General features: G+C 38.8%; 2 protein-coding genes across 5 annotated transcripts in view; one reads left to right on the forward strand and one right to left on the reverse strand.

Moving 5' to 3' along the window:
- CD14 (CD14 molecule) overlaps positions 1-24,354 on the reverse strand; it is a 247,120-nt gene that overhangs the window by 101,631 nt on the left and 121,135 nt on the right. The window lies entirely within an intron of this gene.
- The window catches only part of ANKHD1 (ankyrin repeat and KH domain containing 1), a 132,875-nt gene that overhangs the window by 94,609 nt on the left and 13,912 nt on the right, over positions 1-24,354 (forward strand). For all 4 annotated transcript variants that reach the window (XM_060179419.1, XM_060179428.1, XM_060179434.1 and 1 more), the window contains 6 exons: positions 441-557; positions 13,260-13,434; positions 15,081-15,534; positions 16,451-16,597; positions 20,273-20,422; positions 21,374-22,986. In XM_060179419.1, coding sequence (XP_060035402.1) covers positions 441-557; positions 13,260-13,434; positions 15,081-15,534; positions 16,451-16,597; positions 20,273-20,422; positions 21,374-22,986 — 2,656 coding nt within the window. The remainder of the gene's footprint in view (positions 1-440; positions 558-13,259; positions 13,435-15,080; positions 15,535-16,450; positions 16,598-20,272; positions 20,423-21,373; positions 22,987-24,354) is intronic.

Raw genomic sequence — 24,354 nt, forward strand, 5'->3', positions numbered from 1 at the left:
AATAATTTATTAAACACCATTTTTTATCCTTCCTGAAATTAGATGCCAAAGCATGCAGTTGGCAACCTGTTTTTTTGTCTGTTATGAAACTGATGTCCTGAGAGTTATTTTGTTTTCTTTTTTTTATATTTTATTTATTTATTATTTTTATTTATTTTACCAGAGCATTTCTCAGCTCTGGTTTATAGTGGTGCAGGGTACTGAACCTGGGACTTTAGATCCTCAGGCATGAGATTCTTTATGTATAACTATTATGCTATCTATCCTCTGCCCTTTGTTTTGTTTTTGTAAAAATTATATTTTTAGAAAATGGTGCCTTAATTTTCAGTTCGTTGATCTTTTAATATCTGGATTTGGTGTATTCATCAGATCAATTTATTTATTTTATTTTCCAGTTTATATTATGCTTTATTTTGATACAATTCCATTTTCCACATTAGGAACTTTTAAAAAAATGTCATCAATGTGTTGAGACAATTGTGAAGGCTAAAGACCAACAGGCTGCAGAAGCAAATAAGAATGCAAGTATTCTTTTAAAGGAACTTGATCTGGAAAAGGTAAGTGGGAAAAACAATTATTCTTGGTAGAAATTGTAGAAAATGTCCTGGAATTAATTTGCCATCCATCTGACCAATGATTTTATTTTGTGGGGGATTTATTATTATTTATTTATTTTGGATAGAGACAGAGGTTGAGAGGGAGAGACAGCATTGTTTCATCACTTGGGAAATACCTCCCCCCCCCGCCCCCCCGTGGGTGTGGACCAAGTAAGCCAGGTGCACCACCACGCAGCCCCCTTGATCAATAATCTTAATAAGAGTTTCCTTCAAAAGAAATTTATTAATTATATACTTTCAAAAATCAGTTTGCTTTTTTGGGCCTATCAAGAAAGTTTTTTTTGTTTGTTTGTTTGTTTTTAATACCAGAGCACTGTTCAGCTCTGGTTTATGATGGTTCGGGGGATTGAACCTGGGGCTTTGGAACCTCATGCATGAGAGTCTCTTTGCATAACCATTATGCTATCTACCCTCCTCCCTCAGGAAAGTATTTAGAAACATGTAAGGATTTGATTTTCTGTAGATCACAATTTCCTAAATTGTGTCTTTTTTTTTTTTCTCTGAGAAAAAATTAACGCAATTTGGGTTAGAGCCAGGGAGCTAACTCAATATGTTGAAACACAGAATTTGCATTCATGAGGCCTCACGTTTTCTGTTCTGCCCATGGCAATATCGTAAATCAGAAATGAGCAGTGCTCTGGTCTCGGTCTTTCTCTCTCTCTCTCTCTCTCTCTCTCTCTCTCATAAACAAACAAATTCTTAATAGAAGATCTAGGCGGGGTTTGGGTGGTAGTGCACATGGCACAAAGCACACAGACCAGCTTAAGGATCCCAGTTCAAGCCCCAGGGTCACCTCACAAGTGAAGTAAGTCTACAGGTGTCTGTCTTTCTCTTCTCCTTTCTGTCTTCACCATCTCTCTCAATTTCTCTCTGTCCTATCCAACAACAAGGACAGCAATGACAACAATAATAATAACAGCAACAAAGATAAACAACAAGGGCAGCAAAGGGGAAAAGTTAGTCTCCAGGAGCGGTGGATTTGTAGTGCAAGCACAGCCCCAGCAATAACCCTGGAGGCAAAAAAAAAAAATCTAGGTTATAAGTTGTATATTAGGTCTCTAGTTACCGAGTATACGAATAACTTAGGATGTGTGTTATGGGAGTCGGGCTGTAGCGCAGCGGGTTAAGCGCAGGCGGCACAAAGCCCAAGGACCAGCCTAAGGATGTGTGTTATAATGAACAGTAAATGTTTAATACACAATCACTTTTAATCAGTCTGTTTACCTTTAATATGAGGGTGTTATTGAATGCAGAAGTTATGAAAAGAACAAACGCAATGATCAAATTCAGTCATCTAGGAATAAAGGATAATATAAAGATACTTTGTTAATGATTTATGGAAGAAAAAGATGTGATCATTTGAGAAATGCTAAAATTTTCACATTTTTCAAATGAAAACAGGAGTTGTTATCAATCAATGACAAGCCTGTCTAGAATAAAAAATAATCACACCAATAGGCAATTTATAGGGGAAAAAATCTTCAACAAATAGATGAGGAATGTAAAACTTTACTCATAAAACAATGCACAATAAAAGAGAAATTTAGTAGTTTTTGGATTTGCTAGACTTAAAATTTACAGGTTTGTTGTTTTTTTTAAGTAAAGCTTTATTTATTTTTAATGTTCAGTTGGTGGGACCTGTTCTTGCCTCTTTACCAGCAGCTAGGATGTCTCTTTCCTTGATGTGTCTAGTGTAAATTACTTGAGCCCTTCTATTTTTAAACCTTATACTGAGGAATTCCTGAAGTGCTGCCCTTGCCTGGGAACCAAGAATCTTTAGTCCCAGACATAAATCAGGGGTTATTAACTTATAGGTGGGAAGTTCCTTACAGAGTTTCTTGTGGGTGGTTGTGTCAAAAAAAGACTGGGTTATTAAACTTGTGCTTGGAGCTTTTTTTTTTTTTTTTTTTTGGCCTTGCACCCATATTGCTACGCTGGATCTTTGTCTTTCTTGGTATCTTTCTTCTTTTGGTTCTTAGATGGCATGGAGAAGCTCAGATTGTAACAGGTACCAACACAGCCACACTAAAATATCAGACTATAAAAAAAAAAGTCTCTTTTTGTTATTAATAGCAAGGGGGTGGAAAAATTAGAGTAGTATGATGTCTGTTATGTGTTGTAGTTAATTGGTTTTTTTTTTTTCTCAAAGATTGCTTCTCTTCATTAACATATGAGGGAGAGAATGAAGCAAAAGAAAAGAGAGTAAGCAATAATACAGAGCACCACTCTGGTACTGTGGCACTGGGGCTTGAACCAGGAACTCCAGACAAGCAAGTCTCATGTTCTGCATAGTTAGCTATTTCTCCAATCACTTAATGGAGGTGTGTGACAAAATAATCAAAACATGATAATGATACAACAGTGATGAAAAGGTATATATGCTTACTCTAGCTGTCCTACTTAGAGAAATCTAACCTGAAGCATATAATTAGATAAGTGCTCAAAGATATGTATAAATGAACATATTCTTTGTTGCATTTCTTTTAATAAGGGAAAAATAGAAACCTTAATGTTTTGCCACTTGAGAATTAGATAAATTTCAGTACATCTACCATAAATTTGCACTGTTAAAATCAAAACAAAAAGATTCATTCTAAAAGTGAAACTTGAAGGTAGTTGACTATAAAGGTTCCTTCTTTGTCTATAATTTTTAAGTACCCAATTTTCTCTTATCAACAGAGCAGTGAAATAATTTTAAAAAATTTTTTTATTATCCATTAGAATGCTAAATAGTAATTCTGTTAGGCTTCGTAGACCATAGGGTTTTATAACTACTCACCTGTGCTACTATCACATGAAAGCAGCTGTAGATAGTAGCTAAAGATTAGACTGTGATTATCTTCCAATAGAACTTCACTATAGACTCAGAAATTTGAACTTTTTATCATTTTTACATGTCATAAAATATTTTTCCTTTTTTTTCCCCAACCATATAAAAACAAAATCAAAACTATCCCAGGGAGATGATAGCTCAACACTTTAGAACACCGTATTTATTTACATACCTGTCAGCTTAGGTTCAATCCTTGGCAACACCATATCCCGAAACTAAGCAGTGATGATATGTTTCTCTCTCATAAGAATAAGCATTAAAAATAAGGAACCAGGTGGTGGTGCACCTGGTTGAATACACACATTGTCATGCATAAGGACCCAGGTTCAAGTCCCTGGTCCCCATCAGCAGGAGGGAAGCATCACAAGTGATGAAGCAGGGCTGCAGGTGTCTGTCTCTCTCTCCCTCTTTATTCATTTCTCTCTGTCTCTATCAAATAGATAAGTTAATAAAATATAAATAAATAAAAATAAAACCTAATCTTAGGGGCCTGGGAGTTGGTATAGTGAGTAAGATGCTAGAATTGGAAGCTTGAGGTCTCAAGATCAATAATCCTGCCATCTCTGGTGTTCGCTCTCTGCCCTTCTCTCTTCCTCCTTAACTCTTTGTCTGTTAATAAATACATAAAATATTTTTTAAAAGTAATCTTAGTTTTTGGTAAATATAAGCACAAAGAACTAACTAAATTTAGTATAATGCTACAAATTTCCAATCCCTGAACAGATTTTTAGATCGTGCTTGGATAATTCCTATGAAAATATGTAAAACTTGTTATGTCTTCTACTTGTCTTAGACTTTTATTAGGATGCTGGGAAACTATTACAAGGTTCTCTTTATTAAAAAAAAAAAAAAATCTAGAGGGGCCAGGTGGTGGCTCACCTGGTTAAGTGCTCACATTACAGTGTACAAGGACCCGGGTACAAGCCCCTGATCCCCACCTGCAGGGGGAAAGCTTCATAAGTGCTGAAGTAGGGTTGCCAGTGTCTCTCTGTCTCCCTCCCTGTCTACCTACCCCTTCTCTCCCAATTTCTGGCTGTCTCTATCCAATAGAAAAATAAAATAAAGTTAGGGACTGGGTGGTGGCGCACCTGGTTGAGCGCACATATTACAATACACAAGGACCCAGGTTCAAGCCCCTGGTCTTCACCTGCAAGTGGTAAAGCAGTGCTGCAAGTGTCTCTCACTCTCTCTGTCACCCCCTTACCCCTCGATTTCTGACTGTCTGTATCCAATAAGATAATAATGATTTAAAAAACAAAAAGAAAGAAACTTTTAGGGCAGGGTTAGATAGCATAATGGTTATGCAAAGAAACTCTCGAGCCAGAGGCTCCAAAGTCTCAATTTTATTTTTTATTTTATTTTATTTATTTTATTTTATTTTATTTATTCCCTTTTGTTGCCCTTGTTGTTTTTATTGTTGTAGTTATTATTGTTGTTGTCGTCGTTGTTGGATAGGACAGAGAGAAATGGAGAGAGGAGGGGAAGACAGAGGAGGAGAGAAAGATAGACACCTGCAGACCTGCTTCACCGCCTGTGAAGCGACTCCCCTGCAGGTGGGGAGCCGGGGTTCGAACCGGGATCCTTATGCCGGTCCTTGTGCTTTGCGCCACTTGCGCTTAACCCGCTGCGCTACAGCCCGACTCCCCAAAGTCTCAATTTTAATCCCCTACACCACCATTAAACAGAGCTGAGCAGTGCTCTGGTAAAAAAAATAAAATAAATAAACAAATAAATAAATACAAGTTTACAGGGGGTCAGGCTGTAGCTCAGTGGGCTAAGCACACGTGGTGCAATGCGCAAGGACTGACGTAAGGATCCCGGTTTGAGCCCCCAGCTCCCCAGCTGCAGGGCAGTCGCTTCACAGGTGGTAAAGCAGGTCTGCAGGTGTCTGTCTTCGCCTCCTCTCTCTATTTCTCTCTGTCCTATCCAACAATGACGACATCAGTAACAACAACAATAAAACAACAAGGGCAACAAAAGGGAAAAATAAATAGTAAATTAAAAACAATTTAAGGATGAATAAGTTAATAATAAAGATACAATTTTTAAAAATTCTAGTACTATCAAAACTTAAAAATATTGGAATTAGGAGTGTGGCATTAAAAATTTTTATATGTGAAGTATACAACAAATTATTCACTTATTCTAATCATCTTCAGCAACATGAAAGAACTCACAATGGAGAGAAACCCTATGAATGTAAACTATGTAGTAAAACATACAGTCATTCTAGTAGTCTTCAGAGACATGAAAGAACTCACAGTGGAGAGAAACCGTACATATGTAAACTATGTAGTAAACGATTCAGGTTTTCCAGTTATCTTCAGAAACATCAAAAAATTCACAGTGGAGAGAAACCCTACGAATGTAAACTATGTAGTAAAACATTCAGTCATTCCAGTGATCTTCGGAGACATGAAAGAATTCACAGTGGAGAGAAACCCTACAAATGTAAACTATGTAGTAAAACATTCACTTTTTCCAGTAATGTTCGGGCACATGAAATAACTCACAGTGGAGAGAAACTCTATGTATGTAAACTATGTAGTAAAGCATTCAGTTCTTCCAGTAATCTTCGGACACATGAAAGAACTCACAGTTGATAGAAACCCTATGTATGTAAACTATGTAGTAAAACATGAAATAACTCAGGGTGGAGAGAAACCCTATGAATGTAAACAATGTAGTAGAGCATTCATGGATTATAGTTCTCTTTAATTACATGAAAGAACTTACAGTGGAGAAAAAGAAACCTATGAATGTAAACAATGTAATCAAACATTCATTCATGCCAGTTTACTTTGGAGACATGAAAGATCTCACAGTGGAGAGAAACCCAATAACATGGATTCTCCCTGTCGTCTTTGTCAACATGAAATAACTCACAATAAAGAGAAATTTGATGACTGTAAAAAAAAAAAAAAACTTTTATAAAGATGGCTTAGAAGGTGATATAGTAGCCTGACCCCCACACCATATTATAGGAAGTTTTAGTGATATGGTACCTAATTCTCTCCCTATCTTTTTCTGTATACTAGGGAAAAGTAACTCTCTCTTTTAAAATAGTTGAGGCTTCATACCTATACAATTCCACCATTCCCAGCAGACATTTCATTCTTGTTTTTTTTTCTATTTCTAGATTAGGACATGAGGGGGTGGGGAGAGAGAGGACACTATAGTACTGTTCTATCATTTGTGACTCTTCCCCTCTATGGTGCTCCCGTGCAGTTGGGGTATTTAAACCCAGGTTCTTGTTCATCCTAAAGTGTACATTGGACTGGCTAGGCTATCTCTTAGCCCCCTAGAAAAAGCAATTTACATGGTGTGTGTGTGTATGTGTGTGTGTGTGTGTGTGTGTGTGTGTGTGTGTGTGTGTGTGTGTGTGTGTATGTGTGTCTATGTATTAAATATATATATACCAGAGCACTGTGAAGCTCTGGCGGCTTATGGGGATTAAACCAGGCACTTGAACCCCAGCAATAACCCTAGTGGTAATAAATAAAGAAAGAAATTTTAAAAATTCTAAAGGCTAGAATAGAGTTATTCAGGTGGTGGCACACCTGTTTGAGTGTACATGCTACTAAGCACAAGGACTTGGATGCAAGCCCCCTGGTCCCACCTAAGGGGGAAAGTTTCACAAATAGTGAAGCAGTGTTGCAGCTATCTCTGTGTCTCTCCACCTATCTCTCCACCTCCTGGGTTTCTCTCTTTCTTTACTGAAATAATAGTAAAAAAAAGATATCTATTACACACACACACACACACACACACACACACACACACACACACACACACACATATATATATACACACTTTTTTTTTTAACCAGAGCTCAGCTCTGGCTTATGATGGTGCTAGATATTGAACCTAGAACCTCAATGTCTCAGGCATGAAAAAAAAAGTCTGTTTGCATAACCATTATGCTGTCTCCCCTGCCCCTTATTCAGAAATCTAATAAAGCCCCCCATAAAGCATACAGTAAGAATACTTTATGCAGCCAGATTATCAATCAGATTTGAAAGAATAAAGAAGAGCTACTCAGATAAGTAACGCCAAAAGGAATCACTAAACCAGACCCATAAGAAATTAATATTTTAGGGGTAGGAATAGACAGCATAATAGTTATGCAAAGAGACTTTCATCCCTGAAGCTCTGCTGTCCTAGGTTCAATCCCCTGCACCACCATAAGCCAGAGTTGATCATTGTTATGGTGTTTTATTTATTTTGGATAGAGACAGAGAGAAATTGAGGGAATAGAGAGATAGATAGATAGATACCTGTAGCACTGTTTTACAACTTGTAGAGCTTCCTACCCTGGCAGGTGGGGCTTGAACCCAAATCCTGTGTACTGTAATGTGTTCTCAACCAGGTGCACCACCACCTGGTTCCCTCAATATTTTATCTATTTATTATTTATTGGCTAGAGACAGAAATTAAGAGGATGGGAGGATTGGGGGTGGGGGGAGAGAGAGAGCTGCAGCGCAGCCTTACTGCTTGCAAAGCTTTCCTTTTGCAAGTGGGAACTGGGACTTGAAACAGAGTCCTTGAGTATTGCAGCATGTGTGCTCAATCCAGCCCATCCTGCACGAAATATTTAGGGGACTCACATAAAATGAAAATGCTGAATGTTCTCTCTCATGGTGGAAATAAACAAAAGAAACAAAATCTAATCAAACCTTTGGTCTTGTATTATCACCCCTCCACAAATAAGTCTTTAAAAAACAAAAGTAGTTTATTTATTTATGAGAAAAAAACGGTGTTACTCTGGCATGTGACACTGGGGATCAAAACTTGGAACTCTAGCCATTGTATAATCTCCTGTGCTGTTATATAAACAGCTCTCTCTTTTTTTTTTCATACAAATGTCTTTTTTAAAATACCATATTTTTTGGATAGAGAGAGAGAATTTGAGAAGGAAGGGGAGATAGATACCTGTAGCTTGGTGTATTGCACCAAAGTAAAAGACTGGTGTGGGTGAGGGGGAGACTACAAATCCTGGAAAGGGATGACAGAGGACCTAATGGGGGTTGTATTGTTATGTGGGAAACTGAGAAATGTTATGCATGTTCAAACTAATGTATTTACTGTTGACTATAAAACATTAATCCCCCAATAAAAAAACTTTAAGGGAGTCGGGCTGTAGCGCAGCGGGTTAAGCGCAAGTGGCGCAAAGCACAAGGACCAGCATAAGGATCCCGGTTCGAACCCCGGCTCCCCACCTGCAGGGGAGTCACTTCACAGGCGGTGAAGCAGGTCTGCAGGTGTCTATCTTTCTCTCCTCCTCTCTGTCTTCCCCTCCTCTCTCCATTTCTCTCTGTCCTATCCAACAACAACAACAACAATAATAATAACTACAACAATAAAACAACAAGGGCAACAAAAGGGAATAAATAAATAAAATAAATATTAAAAAATTAAAAATTAAAAAAATAATAAAAAACTTTTTAAAAAGAAGAGACTTGTAGCACTGCTTGTGAAGCTTACTTCCTGCAAGTAGGATCCAGGGCCTTGACCAGGCTCTTGTGCATGGTAACATGCAGTCAACGTGGTATACCACCACTTGGCCATTATATAAGTAGCTCTTACAGTTCAGTAATTAAAAGACAAATAGCAGCCCTAGAGGTGACACCATGTATAAAGCAATAGACCCTCATATTTAATACAGTATTTCCTTCAAATCCCTGTCACTCTGTTTGCAGTCCATGGTCATAGCTGGGAACATTCTAGGCTATAAATGTTATAGGAACTGTCTTCCTTGAGTGGCAGAATAAGGTGGCTCAGTCTGCCTTCAGAGAGTAGGGTACTTCTAAACATCCTAGTTTATAGGAAGGGTAAGGTCCTGGGAGATGGAATGTTTTTTTTGTTTGTTTTTTTATTTTCCACCATTCAGAACTGAGCATTCCTGCCAGTCTTTTCTAGTTTCTGTAGAGAAATCAGCTGATAGTCTTATGGGATGCCCCTTATAGTAACTTTATTTTTCTCTAGAAGTCTGCAGTATTGTCTGTCTTTTTTTTTTTTTTTCATCTTTAATTTGGCCCGCTAGGAAATGGCATGTATGTTTTGATTTATTTTTTTAATAATTTTATTTATTGATTGATTGATTATAAAATGGAAATACTGACAAGACCATACGATAAGAGAAGTACAATTCCCACCACCAAAACTCCATATCCCATCCTCTCCCTTGCTAGCTTTCCTATTCTTTATCCCTTTGGGAGTATGGACCCAGGATTATTATGGGGTGCAGAAAGTGGAAGGTTATCCCTTTGGGAGTATGGACCCAGGATCACTATGGGGTCCAGAAAGTGGAAGGTCTGGCTTTTGTAATTGCTTCTTGGCTAAAAGTGGGCGTTGACAGGTCAATCCATATTCCCAGCCTGTTTCTCTTACTTTTTTCTTATTTGTGGTTAATAGCAGGTTACATGATTGTAAGATTACAGTGTATAGTACCACACCACACCCACCACAGAAGTTGTGTATTCTCACCTTCCCACCTCCTAAAGATAACTACTATAGTTACAAGTCTTAGAAACTGTTTGCTTGCTTCTGTGTTTGTTTGTTATTTGTTTTATATTTTTCAAGTTCATGTGTATCAGATCTCTGGATTCCATATGTAAGTTAAACCATCTGGTAATTGTCTTTGATTTCTTATTTTGCTAAGTATAATCACCTCCAGTTCTATCTATTTTATCCCAAAGGACACAATATCTTTTCTGATTCAGTTATATTCATTTTTTTTGAAGTCTTTTGTGACTCCTAGATCTGAGGAAACTGTCTCCTTTAATTTGTGGACATTGCCAGACTATATTTCTTCAAATATGAATTATTTTTCTTGGTTTTCTTGTCACCCCTATTACACAAATGTTTTTCTTAATGTTGCACTATAACTCTTGTGTTATTTTCATTTATTTTAGTGATTGTTTGGGGGAGTATACAGTATCTTCTAACTTCTTGCTTTCCACTTAAGTCTTTGGCCTCTATTTATTTGTAGGTGTTGTCAGTCACTTCATACTCCCCCCCCCCCCCCGCCCAGCGATATCTCTGGGGCTCAATTATGAATCCACTACTCCTGGTGGCCATTTTTCCATTTTGTTGGATAGGACAAAGAGACACTGAGGGATGTAGAGGAGATAAAGAGGGAGAGATAAAGATAGATACTTGCAGACCTGCTTCAGATTATGAAGAGACCCCCTGCAGGTGGGGAGCCTGGGGCTTGGACCAGACCTTGCACTTCATGCCACATGAGCTTAACCCGCTGCGCTACAGCCTGACTCCAGGGATTAATGTTTTAAAGTCAACCGTAAATACAGTAGTTTGTACATGTATAACACTTCTCAGTTTTCCACGTAACAATGCAACCCCCACTAGATACTGCCGTCATGTTCCAGGACCTGAATCCTCCTCCCCCACCCAACCCAGAGTCTTTTACTTTGGTGCACTGCTTGGACTCTAGTCCAAGTTCTACGTATTGTTTGCTCTTCTGATCTTGTTTTTCAACTTCTGCCTATGACTGAGATTATCCCATATTCTTCCTTCTCTTTCTGGCTGATCTCACTTAACAGGATTCCTTCAAGCTCCATCTAAGATGGGCTGAAAAATGTGAAATCACTATTTTTAATAGCTGAGTAGTATCCCATTGTGTGTGTGTATATATATATATATATATATATATATATATATATATATATATATATATATATATATACGACAACTTACTCAGCCACTCATCTGTTGGTGGACACCTGAGTTGCTTCCAGGTTTTGGCTATTACAAATTGTTCTTCTATGAAGATAGGTATACATAAATCTTTTTGGATGGTTGTGTTTAATTCCTTAGGATATATCCCCAGGAGAGGAATTGCAGGGCCATAGGGTAGGTCCACTTCTTGCCTACTGAGAGTTCTCCAGACTGCTCTCCACAGGGGGATTCCTAGCTTGATTTTAGGTTTGACTATTAAAAATTGTGCTGTTATAAACATAGGTATACATATATCATTTTGGATGGGTGTGTTTGATTCCTTAGGCTATATCCCCAGTAGAAGAATTGCCAGGTCATAGGGTAGGTCAATTTCTAATCTTCTAAAAGTTCTCCAGGCTGTCCTCAATAGGCATTGGAACAATTTACATTTTTACCAACAATGCAGGAGAGTTCCTTTGCCCCCACAACGTCTCCAGCATTTGTTGTTGATGTATGATATTCTCACAGGAGTAAAGTGGTATCTTGTTGTTGTCTTTATTTGCAGTTCTCTCGTAATGACTTGGAGCATTTTTCACGTTTGATGGCCTTTTGGATTTCTTCTTCCTGTTCCCATTTTTAAATAGGGTCATTTGGTTTTTGTTGTTGAGTTTGGTGAGCTCTTTGTATATTTTGGTTACTAGCCTTTTATTTGATGTCTGGCATGTAAAGATCTTCTCCCATTCTGTAATGTGAGTGCTTAACCAAGTACTCCGCCATTTGGCCCCTATCTCCTCCCATTCTGTAACAGGACTCTTTGTTTGGGTGGTGATTGTTTTTGCTGTGCAGAAGCCTTTTAATTTGATGTAGTTCCTCTAAGTATTTGATAGTTTCTTGTCTAACATCCAAGTCCTTGATACATCTGGAATTTACTTTTGTGTGTAGTGAAATGTAGTGGTTCAGTTTCATTCTTCTATACTTTTCAACTTAATTCTTTCCTTTTTTATTTTTTTTATCTTTATATATTTGTTGGATAGAGACAGTTAAAAATTGAGAGGGAAGGGGTGATAGGGAGAGAGAGATACACAGCACTGCTTCACCGATTGTGAAGCTTTCCCCCTGCAGGTGGGGACAGGGGCTCGAACCTGGGTCCTTATGCACTGTAACATGTACACTCAACCGGGTGTGCCACCACCTGGCCCCTCCTTTCTCTCTCTTTCTTTCCCTGCAGGGTTATCTCTGTTGCTCAGTGCCAACACAACAAATCCACTACTCCTGGCAGCCATTTTTTTCCATTTTATTGGATAGGATAGAGAGGAGGGGATAAGATAGAGGGGGAGAGAAAGATAGACACCTGCAGACCTGTTATACTACTTTTGAAATGGTCCCCCTGCAAGTGGGGAGCCAGGGGCTATAACTGGGAACCTTGTGTGGGTCCTTTCACTTTGTACTATTTGCACTTAACCAGGTGTGATACTACCTCACCCCCGTTAAATTTTTTTATTATCTTTATTTATTTATTGTATAGAGACAGCCAGAAATTACAAGAGAAGGGGACAGAGACAGAGAGACAACTGCAACACTGCTTTACCACACACAAAGCTTTCCCCCTGCAGCTTGAACCCACATCCTTGTACACTGTAACATGTGTGCTCAAGCAGGTGTGCCTCCACTTGGCCTCTCAACCCAACTTTTCCAACATCATTTGTGGAAAATAATTTCTCCTTTCTCCATTTAGTAATTTGGTCCTCCTTCTCAAAAATAAGATTTTTTATAGGTGGTCTCTTTCTGACTGGCTTATTGTAGTGTGGAAGAGGGCCCAGCTTAGAGTGACGTGGTTCTTTCCCATTGGTAGTAACTAAGTCTCCATGTCCTCACAGCCTTGATGCTGAGTTCTTGTCCAGGCTCTGCACTGTTTTTCATATATGCTGAGGTTTTTTTGTTGTGCAAGTGAATGAAAAGAGTACATGACAGTCCCAGGCTTTTACTTTTTTAATTATTCCTTTGAAAAACATTTTTTGTTGCTTTTATAGATGTGTTTTGATGTCTAGGGAATTAGTATGAGTCATGAATTGAAATGTTATTTCATTATTTTAAATCACATTTTTTAGTAAAATGATACATCTACTTTACAGTCAAGAGAAGAGAGCAGAAAGCAAGCTCTTGCAGCTAAAAGAGAGAAGAGAAAAGAAAAGAGAAAAAAGAAAAAAGAGGAGCAGAAAAGGAAGCAGGAAGAAGATGAAGAAAACAAACCTAAGGATAATTCAGAACTACCAGAGGATGAAGATGAAGAAGAAAATGATGAAGATGGTAAGCAGTGACCCATCTGAATTAGTAATAAAATTCTCCTGTATGTCAGCTTCATTTTGAGTGCTTTTTGATTTAGATGACTTTAGTTTTTATTCACTTTATTGTGAAATTCACTTGATTTTCACAGTAAATACTTCTGAATAATTTGCTTTGTAAAGTATTTTAGAAAATCACAAAAGGAAAGGCAAACACATATTTGAGTTGCCATATAAACGTCATGTGCATCCTAAAAGCAATGCAGTAACTGTTTTGCTAACCAGTCATCAGGACCCTCCCTAGCATTTCTTCCCCTAGTAGGAAACTAGGGAGGAGTCCAGTTTCTCAATAAGCTATACAGTACTGAGTTTACTACTCTCACAGTAAATTATGCAATATATTTAAGGTCCCAGATTCAATCTCTAGCACCACCATAAACCAGAGCTAAACTTTGGTCATAATAAACAATGTTGCTTATTATATAGTCTGACTGCTTATAGTTAGCAAATAAGTTTGCTGTATTTAAATTTTAATTCTAATATAGTATTTGAAAATTAGTCTAAATACAAACTATATAGTGATTTTATTGAGTTCATGAGAAAAGCATTTCAGATCTTAAGAACACGAAGGGCAAGTATGTATTTTTTTAATAGTTAATTTTTTAAGTTTTATTTATTTATTCATGAGGAATGATAGGAGAGAGAGAAAGAACCAGATATCACTCTGGTACATGTGCCAGGGATTGAACTTGGGACCTCATGCTTGAGAGTCCAAAGTCTTATTCACTAAACCAAATCCCAGACCACCGTATTTTTTTTTTAAGGATTTGTTTATTAATATGATAGATAGAGAAAGAACCAGAGATTCACTCTGGCACATATTTGGGGTGCTGGGGATCAAATTTGGGACCTCATGCACACAAATTTGGAACCTCAGGCTCTATACACTGTGTCATACCCCAGGTAAAGGTGTGAATATTTCATACCAAAGTAGATATCAAACTGACATAGTGTTTTTGTTTTTTAACAGTAGAGCCTTCTTTTGCTTTACTTACCTTTTCTCTTTCTTTCTTTTTTCTTCCCCCCTTCCCATTTTATTTGATATAACAGAGAGAAATTGAGAGGTAAGGGGGAGATAAAGGCACCTACAGGACCACTTCACCACTCATGAAGCTTCCCCCCTGCAGGTGGGGAGCAGTGTACTTGAACCCAGGTCCTTATGCATGGTATCATTTATGCTTAACTAGGTTTGCTATCACATGGCCTCAAAGATTTATTTATTTTAATGATTTTATATTGATTTCCAAAATTACAAGTAAACAGGTACAACTCTGCACCATTTCCACCGGCAGAGTTCTCAATCCCTAGTCCCTCCATTGTAAGCTACAGCAGTTTTCTCAAGGTTATAGATATGGGTTAGCTATTATTTCTACAACTATCTGTCTATATTTGTATATATTTTCATTTTTTCCCTATGGTGCCATCTTCTTTTCCAAGTCACACATACACCTACTACTACCTCCAGTGCCAAAGTTTTCTTTGTTAGTGAATATTGATGAAAGGAATTTGACTCAAGAGACTGGGTGATTGTAAACTATTAGGTATATACTTTCACTATTCATTTTGATATCTGTGACTCAGTATGGTTTTTGTCCTTTTTGATAATTACAGTGGAGCAAGAAGTTCCCATCGAACCTCCTAGTGCAACTACCACCACAACAATAGGAATCTCTGCAACATCTACAACATTCACAAATGTATTTGGGAAAAAAAGAGCTAATGTGGTGACAACCCCCAGCACTAATCGGAAAAATAAGAAGAACAAAACAAAAGAGACCCTTCCCACTGCACATTTAATATTACCTGAACAACATCTATCTTTAGCACAGCAAAAAGCAGATAAAAACAAAATAAATGGAGAATCCAGAGGTGGCGGTACAGGTGGAAATAGTGATTCAGATAATTTAGACAGCACAGATTGCAACAGTGAAAGTAGTAGTGGTGGGAAAAGCCAAGAATTAAATTTTACAATGGATGTGAATTCCTCTAACGACAAGAAATTACCCTCACTACTTCATTCCCAAGAAGAAAAGACAAGTACTGCCACTTCAAAAACTCAGACACGGTAAAATTATCTTTCCTTTTTCAAAATGGTTGGCCTGCGAATTTGAAGTATATTTTTCTAAGTACAAGTTACATTAAACAAGTTTAAGCCTACCACATTATCAGTCTATCACATGCTAGTATATTTTAGCATAGATAGTGTACAAATCATGTGCTAATTATTCATTAGGATTGTTTTTAAAATTATGATTCTATTTTGGAGTTGATAGGATATCATGAATTTAGTTTTACTATTATTATTGACTATAATCTTTTTTTTTTTTTTTTTTGCCTCCAGGGTTATTGCTGGGGCTTGGTGCCAGCACTACGAATCCACTGTTCCTGGAGGCCATTTTTCCCATTTTGTTACCCTTGTTGTGGTTGTTATTGTTGTTAGAGCTTTGTTGTTGCTGGATAGGACAGAGAGAAATAGGAGAGGAGGGGAGACATAAAAGGGGAAAGAAAGATAGACACCTGCAGACCTGTTTCTCCACTTATGAAGCGATCCCCCCCCCCCCCTGCAGGTGGGGACCTGGGGGCTCAAACCAGGATCCTGGAGCCGGTCCTTGCACTTTACACTATGTGTACTTAACCTGCTGCGCTACTGCCCAGCCCCCTATTGATTATAATCTAATACTTGGCTTCTGAATCTAGTTTAATGCTAAATATATATAACAGAGCCTAGGGATATAAGTCAGTAGTAGAATACATGAGTCATATGTTAGAGCTTTTGATCCCTGGCACAAAAACCAGCCATCCAAACAAACAAACAAATAAAATAAATGATGGGTTCTTAGCCCTGTATTTACTTTTCTGAATATTGATAATAATAACATGCCATTTTAATTCAAATATTTTGTCATAACATTGCCTATAAAATGTTAGTCTTGCATTTCTTAAACTAACTTTTATTTGACTTGTCATTTGTGACTTTTCAGACTTGAAGGTGAAATGAACCCTAATTCCTTATCAACTACCTACAAGCCAGTTTCATTGCCATTAAGCTCTCCAAATATAAAATTGAATCTGACTAGCCCTAAAAGAGGACAAAAAAGAGAAGAAGGATGGAAAGAAGTTGTGCGAAGGTAAAAATTTTAAACTAGAGCCATACTAAACCATATTAATTAAAGTAGAATAAAGCAATGTGTAAATTTTGCTTGCATGTTTTAAAGTACACAGCAAATTTTACCTTTCAAATAACAGAAACATTAAAACATTCACATAAATTTCCATACAAACTGTAAAATTATCACAAAATTTTCCATAATAGGAAATTTTTTTTATTTGATAACAAAAGTACAGTGTTATTAGTGAGAGCTATAATGTTTATTTGATGGTCCCATTTTAGTTCAATCAGCCTTCTCCATCCCTAGCACTTTGCATAAAATTAAACTTGGGTAGAAAGCATATTATAGAACTATGAAGATTTCACTTCACAATGGTAGTTTACCAGACTTGTTTGCATGAGGTCCCAAATTTGATCCCACACACCAAAAGCTAAATCTGTTCAAAAAAGACACTAAGGGTAGGGGAGATAGCATAATGGTTACGCAGACTCTCATGCCTGAAGCTCTAAGGTCCCAGGTTCAGTTTCCCACACCACTATAAGCCAGAGCTAAGCAGTGCCATGGTGGGAAAAAAAAGAGAGAGAGAGAAAGAACGTTCTAAAAAATACTAGTTACCTTCTTTTAGCCAATAAAGTTAAATCACTATAAGCAGGAGGACAAATGATCATAATTTTTAAAAAGATTTATTTCTTGTATTTTAAATATTCTCTTTTGTTGCCCTTGTTTTATTGTTGTAGTTATTATTGTGGTTGTTATTGATGTCATCGTTGTTAGATAGGACAGAGAGAAATGGAGAGAGGAGGGGAAGACGGGGGCCGGGGAGAGAAAGACAGACACCTGCAGACCTGCTTCACCACCTGTGAAGCAACTCCCCTGCAGGTGGGGAGCCGGGGCTTGAACCGGGATCCTTACGCCGGTCCATGCACTTTGTGCCATGTGTGCTTAATCTGCTGCGCTACCACCCGACTCCGTAAAAAGATTTATTTCTATATTATTGGGGGAGCGGGAGAGAGAATCAGATGTGATGCTGGGACCAAAGTCTGAACTCAGAACCCCAGGCTTCAGAATTTAATACCTTATCCACTGCTCCACCTTCTAGACTACTTCTTATAAAACTATGCTTGATCCCTGAGGCCAGGCACTGGTGTACCTGGTTAAGTACACACATTACAGTTCACAAGAACCCAGGTTCAAGCCCCTGGTCCCTACCTATAGGGGAAAAGCTTCACGAGTAGTGAAACAGTAGTGCAGGTGTTTCTTTGTCTCTCTCCCTCTCTATCCTCCGCTTTTCTCAATTTCTCTGTCTCTATCCAATAATAAATAAAAATATTTTTTTAAAAAAACCTATGATCCCTCTCAAATAAGGTAAAAACACTCATAGCTAGTGCTGACAGCTACCCTTTTTTACACTGATGTTAACTTAACCCATAAGGGAAAAATTATTAAAAGCAGAGAGGAAAACTGCTTTTTCAACTCTTTCCTCTTCCTCCTCTCCTTCCTTCCTTCCTACATTCCTTCCTACCTTCCTTCCCACCAGTGTTTTCACTGGGACTTGAATCTGTACAATTTCTTGATTCCTGGTGGAGAAATACCACAGAACTACCCCCCTACTCATAGTTTACCCTGTGCTTGAAACTCAAGTCTTTGTGCATGACAAAATGTACATGCACTCTACCACTTCCTTTAATGTTTTACGCAATCTAGATGATATTTAGAGCCTCTGCTCATATAACAGAGATTAAGAACAAGAAATAAGTTTCTCCCACAACGACCCTGGATCCATACTCCCAGAGAGATAAGAGAAAAAATAGGAAAGCTATCAGGGGAGGGGATGGGATATGGAGATCGGGTAGTGGGAATTGTGTGGAACTGTACCCCTCTTATCCTACGGTTTTATTAGTGTTTCCTTTCTTAAATAAAAAAAAAAGTTTCTTAGTGTGCATGTACTCATCATAGAACTAAAGTGTTTGGGCTTTTTTTTTTTTCCCCCTGGTAATTTTCTCCTTTTTTAGGATTTATTTATTTATTTAGTTATTAACTAAAGAGAGACTTTGAGAACCAAAGGATTACACTGTCATATATAATTCTGTTGATCAGCCTTAAAACTCCAGTACCACCTCCCTGGCCATTATTCTGTAATTTTTTTAGATTGCCTATATCTGTTTATATTACATCCAAAGATAAAGGAAATAAGTCTTGGCAGAACTGGAGAAGTTACTTACTGAATCAGATTAATTTAAGTATTATTATTGGATTGGGAGATAGCTAGAGCATATGCCTTTCCTGTGTCAGTCCCTGACTTTGAACCCCAGCACCACATAGATCTTGAGATGGTTCTATAGTGTGTTTCTAGACTGCTCTGCAGTATTGCACATGTGGGAGGCCCATGGTCAATTCTCTGGTGCCACATGAAAAATACATAGCAGCCCAGGAGATGATGCAGTGGCTAGGTTACTAGACTTAAAAGTTTGAGGTCAAAAGTTTAATCTCTTATAACAAAGTGAAAGATGCTGGGGGCAAAGGGGGCCGTTCAGGTCCTAAAGCCTGGTGGTAAAGGAAGACCTAGTGGGGGTTGTATTGTTATTTGAAAATGTTACACATGTACAAACTATTGTATTTTACTGTGGACTGTAAACCATTAATCCCCCATTAAAGAAACTGAAAGGAAAAAAGTTTGATTTCTGTCATTGAAAGTGCCAGAATGATCCCCCCCCTTTTCCCCTTAACAATATTTCTACAAGAAAAACAAATAGGGTGGCTGAAATATAATAGTTATGCAGAAGACTTTCATCTCTTAGACTCCGCGAAGTCCCCATTGACCACATAAAACAGTTGATGCTATCATCTGGTTCTGCCATGAAAAACTGAGTAACCCAGTTACCTAATCAGATCTCAAGAAAAGCCTCTGATCTTTTCTCTGTCACCACTCACTTCACACACATGTGTGTCAATCCTAGGGTCTACTTGTGAGTTTCCTTTTTATGTAGTTCAAATCTGAGACTTTATTTCTTTATTGCTAAGTATTGTTGATTTTGATAAGCTAGTCTGTTATCCTGTATGGAGTTTAACAGTGTGGATAGATGGTGTGAATTATTTTAATTTAGAGCAATATGTAAGGTCATTGTAGTTACACTTATTTTTGAGGTAGATCAGAATGCTTTTTTGATCTTGAGTGATTTTTTTTTTTACCATGAGTGATTTAAGTATAATTTTGTTTCAAATAGCAAACTTTGCTATTACTAAATTAAATTTAAAAAGCTAGTTTCTAAATATGAAGTCTTAAATAATTTCCTCTTTTAGCTTTAAGAAATACTCTAAAGTTGTCTATGGCCATACTGAGACTTTTTTTTTTTAAATTATGACAGTTGCTTTCAGCACCAGGTGGTGGTACACCTGGTGGAACAGACATGTGCTCTAGAACCGTGCACTAGAACCCAGGTTCAAGCCCTTGGTCCCTGCCTGTAGGAGAAAAGCTTCACAAATGGAAGAGCAGTGCTATAAGTGCCTTTCTTTTTCATATCTTCCTCCTCTTTCCTTCTCTCTCACCTTATTTCTCTCTATGTCTATAAGGGAAAAAGAAAAGGCCAAAAGGAGTGGTGGAGTTTGTCATGCAGGGACCACGCCTCTGCAATAATCCTGGTGGCTGCAAAAGACATTGATTTTCATAGGCTCATTGTACTATTTATTTTATAGGTCAAAAAAATTGTCTGTTCCAGCCTCAGTAGTTTCCAGAATAATGGGAAGAGGAGGATGCAATATCACTGCAATACAAGATGTTACTGGTGCCCATATTGATGTGGATAAACAAAAAGATAAGAATGGAGAGAGAATGATCACAATAAGGTAATTATGAAAAACCATATATTGTGGGGTGGGCAATGGTGGACCCTGTTGAGCATACAGGGATCCAGATTTAAGCCCCTAGTCCCAATCCTTAAAGGTGGGAGATCGGGCTTCATTAATTGTGGAGGGCAGAATTATGAGTGGTGGAGCAGTGCTGCAGGTTGTGTCTTCCCAGACAGTGAGTGAGTGAGTGAGTGAGTGAGTGAGTGAGTGAGTGAGTGAGTGAGTGAGTGAGTGGATGTCTGAGTGTCTACTTTTGAGAGGGCTATAAGATATCTCTCTTGGTAAAGCACAGACTAACATGTGTGAAGGCTCAAATTCAAGCCCTCAGTACCACATGGAAATACCATGCAATGGGAAAGCTACATGAGTAGTGCAGCAGTGCTGTAGTCTCCCCCACCCTGACCCCACCCCCTACCTTTTTGCCTCCAGGGTTATTGCTGGGGTGCAGTACTTGCACTACAAATCCACTGCTCCTGGTGGCCTTTTTTCCATTTTATTGGATAGGACAAAGAGAGAAATTGATAGGAGAGGGAGAGGGAAAGAGAAACATTGACATCTGCAGCCCTGCTTCACCACCTATGAAGGAAACCCCCTCCACCCCAGGTGGGGAGCTGGGCGGCTCAGACCCAGATCCTTGCAAGAGTCTTATGCTTTGTACTATATGCACTTAACCAGGTGCACCACCACCTGGCCCCCAAGTCTCTCCTCTCTCTATCTTCCTCTACCTCTAAAAATGAAAGGAGGAAAAAGAGAGAGAGAGTTGTGTCCAGGATGTGGCATAGTGGATGCAGCATTATACTCTTGGGCATGAGGTCCTGAGTTCAATCCTCTGCAGCAAATGTACCAGAGTGATGTCTGGTTCTTTCTCCTATCTTTTTCATCAATAAATAAATGAATCTTAAAAAAAGAAGACCTGTGTTTTCATCCTGATTTTTGTTTTCTCCTCAGAGGTGGTACAGAATCAACAAGATATGCAGTTCAGCTTATCAATGCACTTATTCAAGATCCTGCTAAAGAACTGGAAGACTTGATTCCTAAAAATCACATCAGAACACCTGCCAGCACCAAATCCATCCATTCAAACTTCTCATCTGGAGTAGGCACCACAACAGCTTCCAGTAAAAATGCTTTTCCCTTGGGTGCTCCAACTCTTGTAACTTCACAGGCAACAACATTATCTACGTTCCAGCCTGCTAATAAACTTAATAAGAATGTACCTACAAATGTACGTTCATCTTTCCCAGTTTCTCTGCCGTTAGGTTATCCCCATCCCCACTTTGCCTTGCTGGCTGCACAAACTATGCAACAGATTCGACATCCTCGCTTACCCATGGCCCAGTTTGGAGGAACCTTTTCACCCTCTCCTAACACTTGGGGACCATTCCCAGTAAGACCTGTGAATCCTGGAAACACGAATAGTTCTCCGAAGCATAGTAATGCAGGTCGTCTACCTAACCAGAACGGGACTGTTCTACCCTCAGAGTCTCCTGGACTTGCTACAGCCAGTTGTCCTATCACTGTCTCTTCTGTAGTTGCTGCCAGTCAGCAACTATGTGTGACTAATACCCGGACTCCTTCATCAGTCAGAAAACAATTGTTTGCCTGTGTGCCTAAGACGAGTCCTCCAACAACAGTGATCTCTTCTGTGACAAGCACTTCTAGTTCCCTGCCACCTGTCTCTTCTGCACCTGTCACTAGTGCCCAAGTTCCCACCACATTTCTACCTGCAAATACTCCTCAAGCACAGCTCTCTTCACAAAAAATGGAATCTTTCTCTACTATGTCATCACCCAAAGAGAAAGTATCCACACAGGACCAACCCATGGCAAACCTGTGTACCCCATCTTCAGCTGCAAACAGTTCTAATAGCTGTGCCAACAACACCCCTGGAGCTCCAGAAACTCACTCGTCCAATAATCCCACTCCACCCTCCAATAACACACAGGAAGAGGCACAGCCACCCAGTGTATCTGATTTAAATCCTATGTCAATGCCTTTTGCATCTAACTCAGAACCTGCTCCACTGACTTTGACATCACCCAGATTGGTTGCTGCTGATAATCAGGATACAAATAATTTACCTCAGTTAGCTGTGCCAGCACCTCGAGTTTCTCATCGAATGCAGCCCAGAGGTTCTTTTTATTCGGTGGTACCGAATGCAACTATGCACCAGGATCCCCAGTCCATTTTTGTTACAAACCCAGTACCTTTAACACCATCTCAAGGCCCACCAGCTGCAGTGCAGCTTTCTTCAGCCATGAATATCATGAATGGTTCTCAAATGCATATGAACCCAGCAAATAAATCTTTGCCACCTACATTTGGCCCTGCCACACTTTTCAACCACTTCAGTAGTCTTTTTGATAGTAACCAGGTCCCTGCTAACCAGGGTTGGGGAGATGGTCCACTATCCTCACGGGTTGCTACAGATGCATCTTTCACTGTTCAGTCAGCATTCCTTGGTAATTCTGTACTTGGACACTTGGAAAATGTGCATCCTGACAATTCCAAGGCACCTGGCTTCAGACCACCTTCTCAACGAGTTTCTACAAGTCCAGTTGGTAAGTTATTAGAACAATTGCTGTACCTCAGTTTGGGGCTCTAGCAACACAATTTATCTTTTTTTTTTTTCTATTATATTTTATTTTGACAGGACAGAGAGAAATTTAGAGAGAAAGGGAGATGGGATGAGAGAAAGATAGATACCTGCAGACCTGCTTCACTACTCAAAGCATCCTCTCTGCAGGAGGGGAGGGGCGGCTCAAACCTGGATCCTTGCACATGGTGATATGTATGCTTAACTGAGTGTGCCACCACCTAACCCCCATAATCTATCTTTTTAAGATAATGAAGCACATCTCAGGTGGTTTGCACAGTGGGTAAACTGTTAGTCTCAAGCATGAGGTTCTGAATTTAATCCCTACCATCTCATATGCCAGAGTGATAATCTTGTTTATTCTCTCTCTCTCTGTCTCTCTCTCCTATCTCCTCTCTCTCTCTCTCTCTCTCTCTCTCTCTCCTCTTTCTCTCTCTCACAAGAACTTCACTGCTCCTAGCCAACTTTTTCAGATAGAAAGAAACAGGGAGAAAAGGAAAGACACTGCAGCACTGAAGCTTTCTTCTTCAAGTTTGTGGGGGCTGGGCTCAAATTTGGGTCAAGTGTATGACAATGCAGGAGCACTACCCAGGTGCTCTCTCCTGCTGGCCCAAAAATTTAATGATTGTTTTATTGTACAAGAGATTTAAATCTAGAAAGTTTTAAGAGCATGAGACCCACTACTCTGATACATGTGGCACTGGAGGGTCAAATTGGGCACACACAGGCAAAGCCTATAGGACCTTACAGCTCCTACACTCTACTAGTCTGAGCTATTTCCCTGGCTGCAAGAATTTATTTTATACATGATTTTTTTTTTTTGGGGGGGGGTTGGGTGCTTCAAAAAGGAGCTTGACACATGTGTACTGCACTGCTGAATCAACCTAGCCTGATTTTTTTATTTTATATTTTTATGGGAAAGAGGGTAGAGTGAGGGAGAAACAGTAAACTAATACTCTGTCATGAGTAGAGTTCTACCCATCTCCGACCTTGGTGCTCTTAATTGCTGGAGATCAAAGCCGGAGCCTCTTGAATGAAACCTGTGTACCCTACCCACTGAGTCACTTCAACAGCCCCCTTGTACATGATATTAGTAAATATTTCCCTGCTTTTTGAGGAAATGTTGATTCCTAGGATTGTCACAGGGGTACAGTTTACTATATCCCCAAGATACAGGTATCGGGAGATCTCACCCTCTAAAGCTCTTGCTACTATGCTACTTCCTGGGCCACAATGTCCATATTATTTTTTTAAATATTTATTTATTCCCTTTTATTGCCCTTGTTGTTTTATTGTTGTAGTTATTATTGTGGTTGTTATTGATGTCGTCGTT

The sequence above is a fragment of the Erinaceus europaeus genome, chromosome 2, assembly GCF_950295315.1.
Source record: "Erinaceus europaeus chromosome 2, mEriEur2.1, whole genome shotgun sequence".
Classification (NCBI taxonomy): domain Eukaryota; kingdom Metazoa; phylum Chordata; class Mammalia; order Eulipotyphla; family Erinaceidae; genus Erinaceus; species Erinaceus europaeus.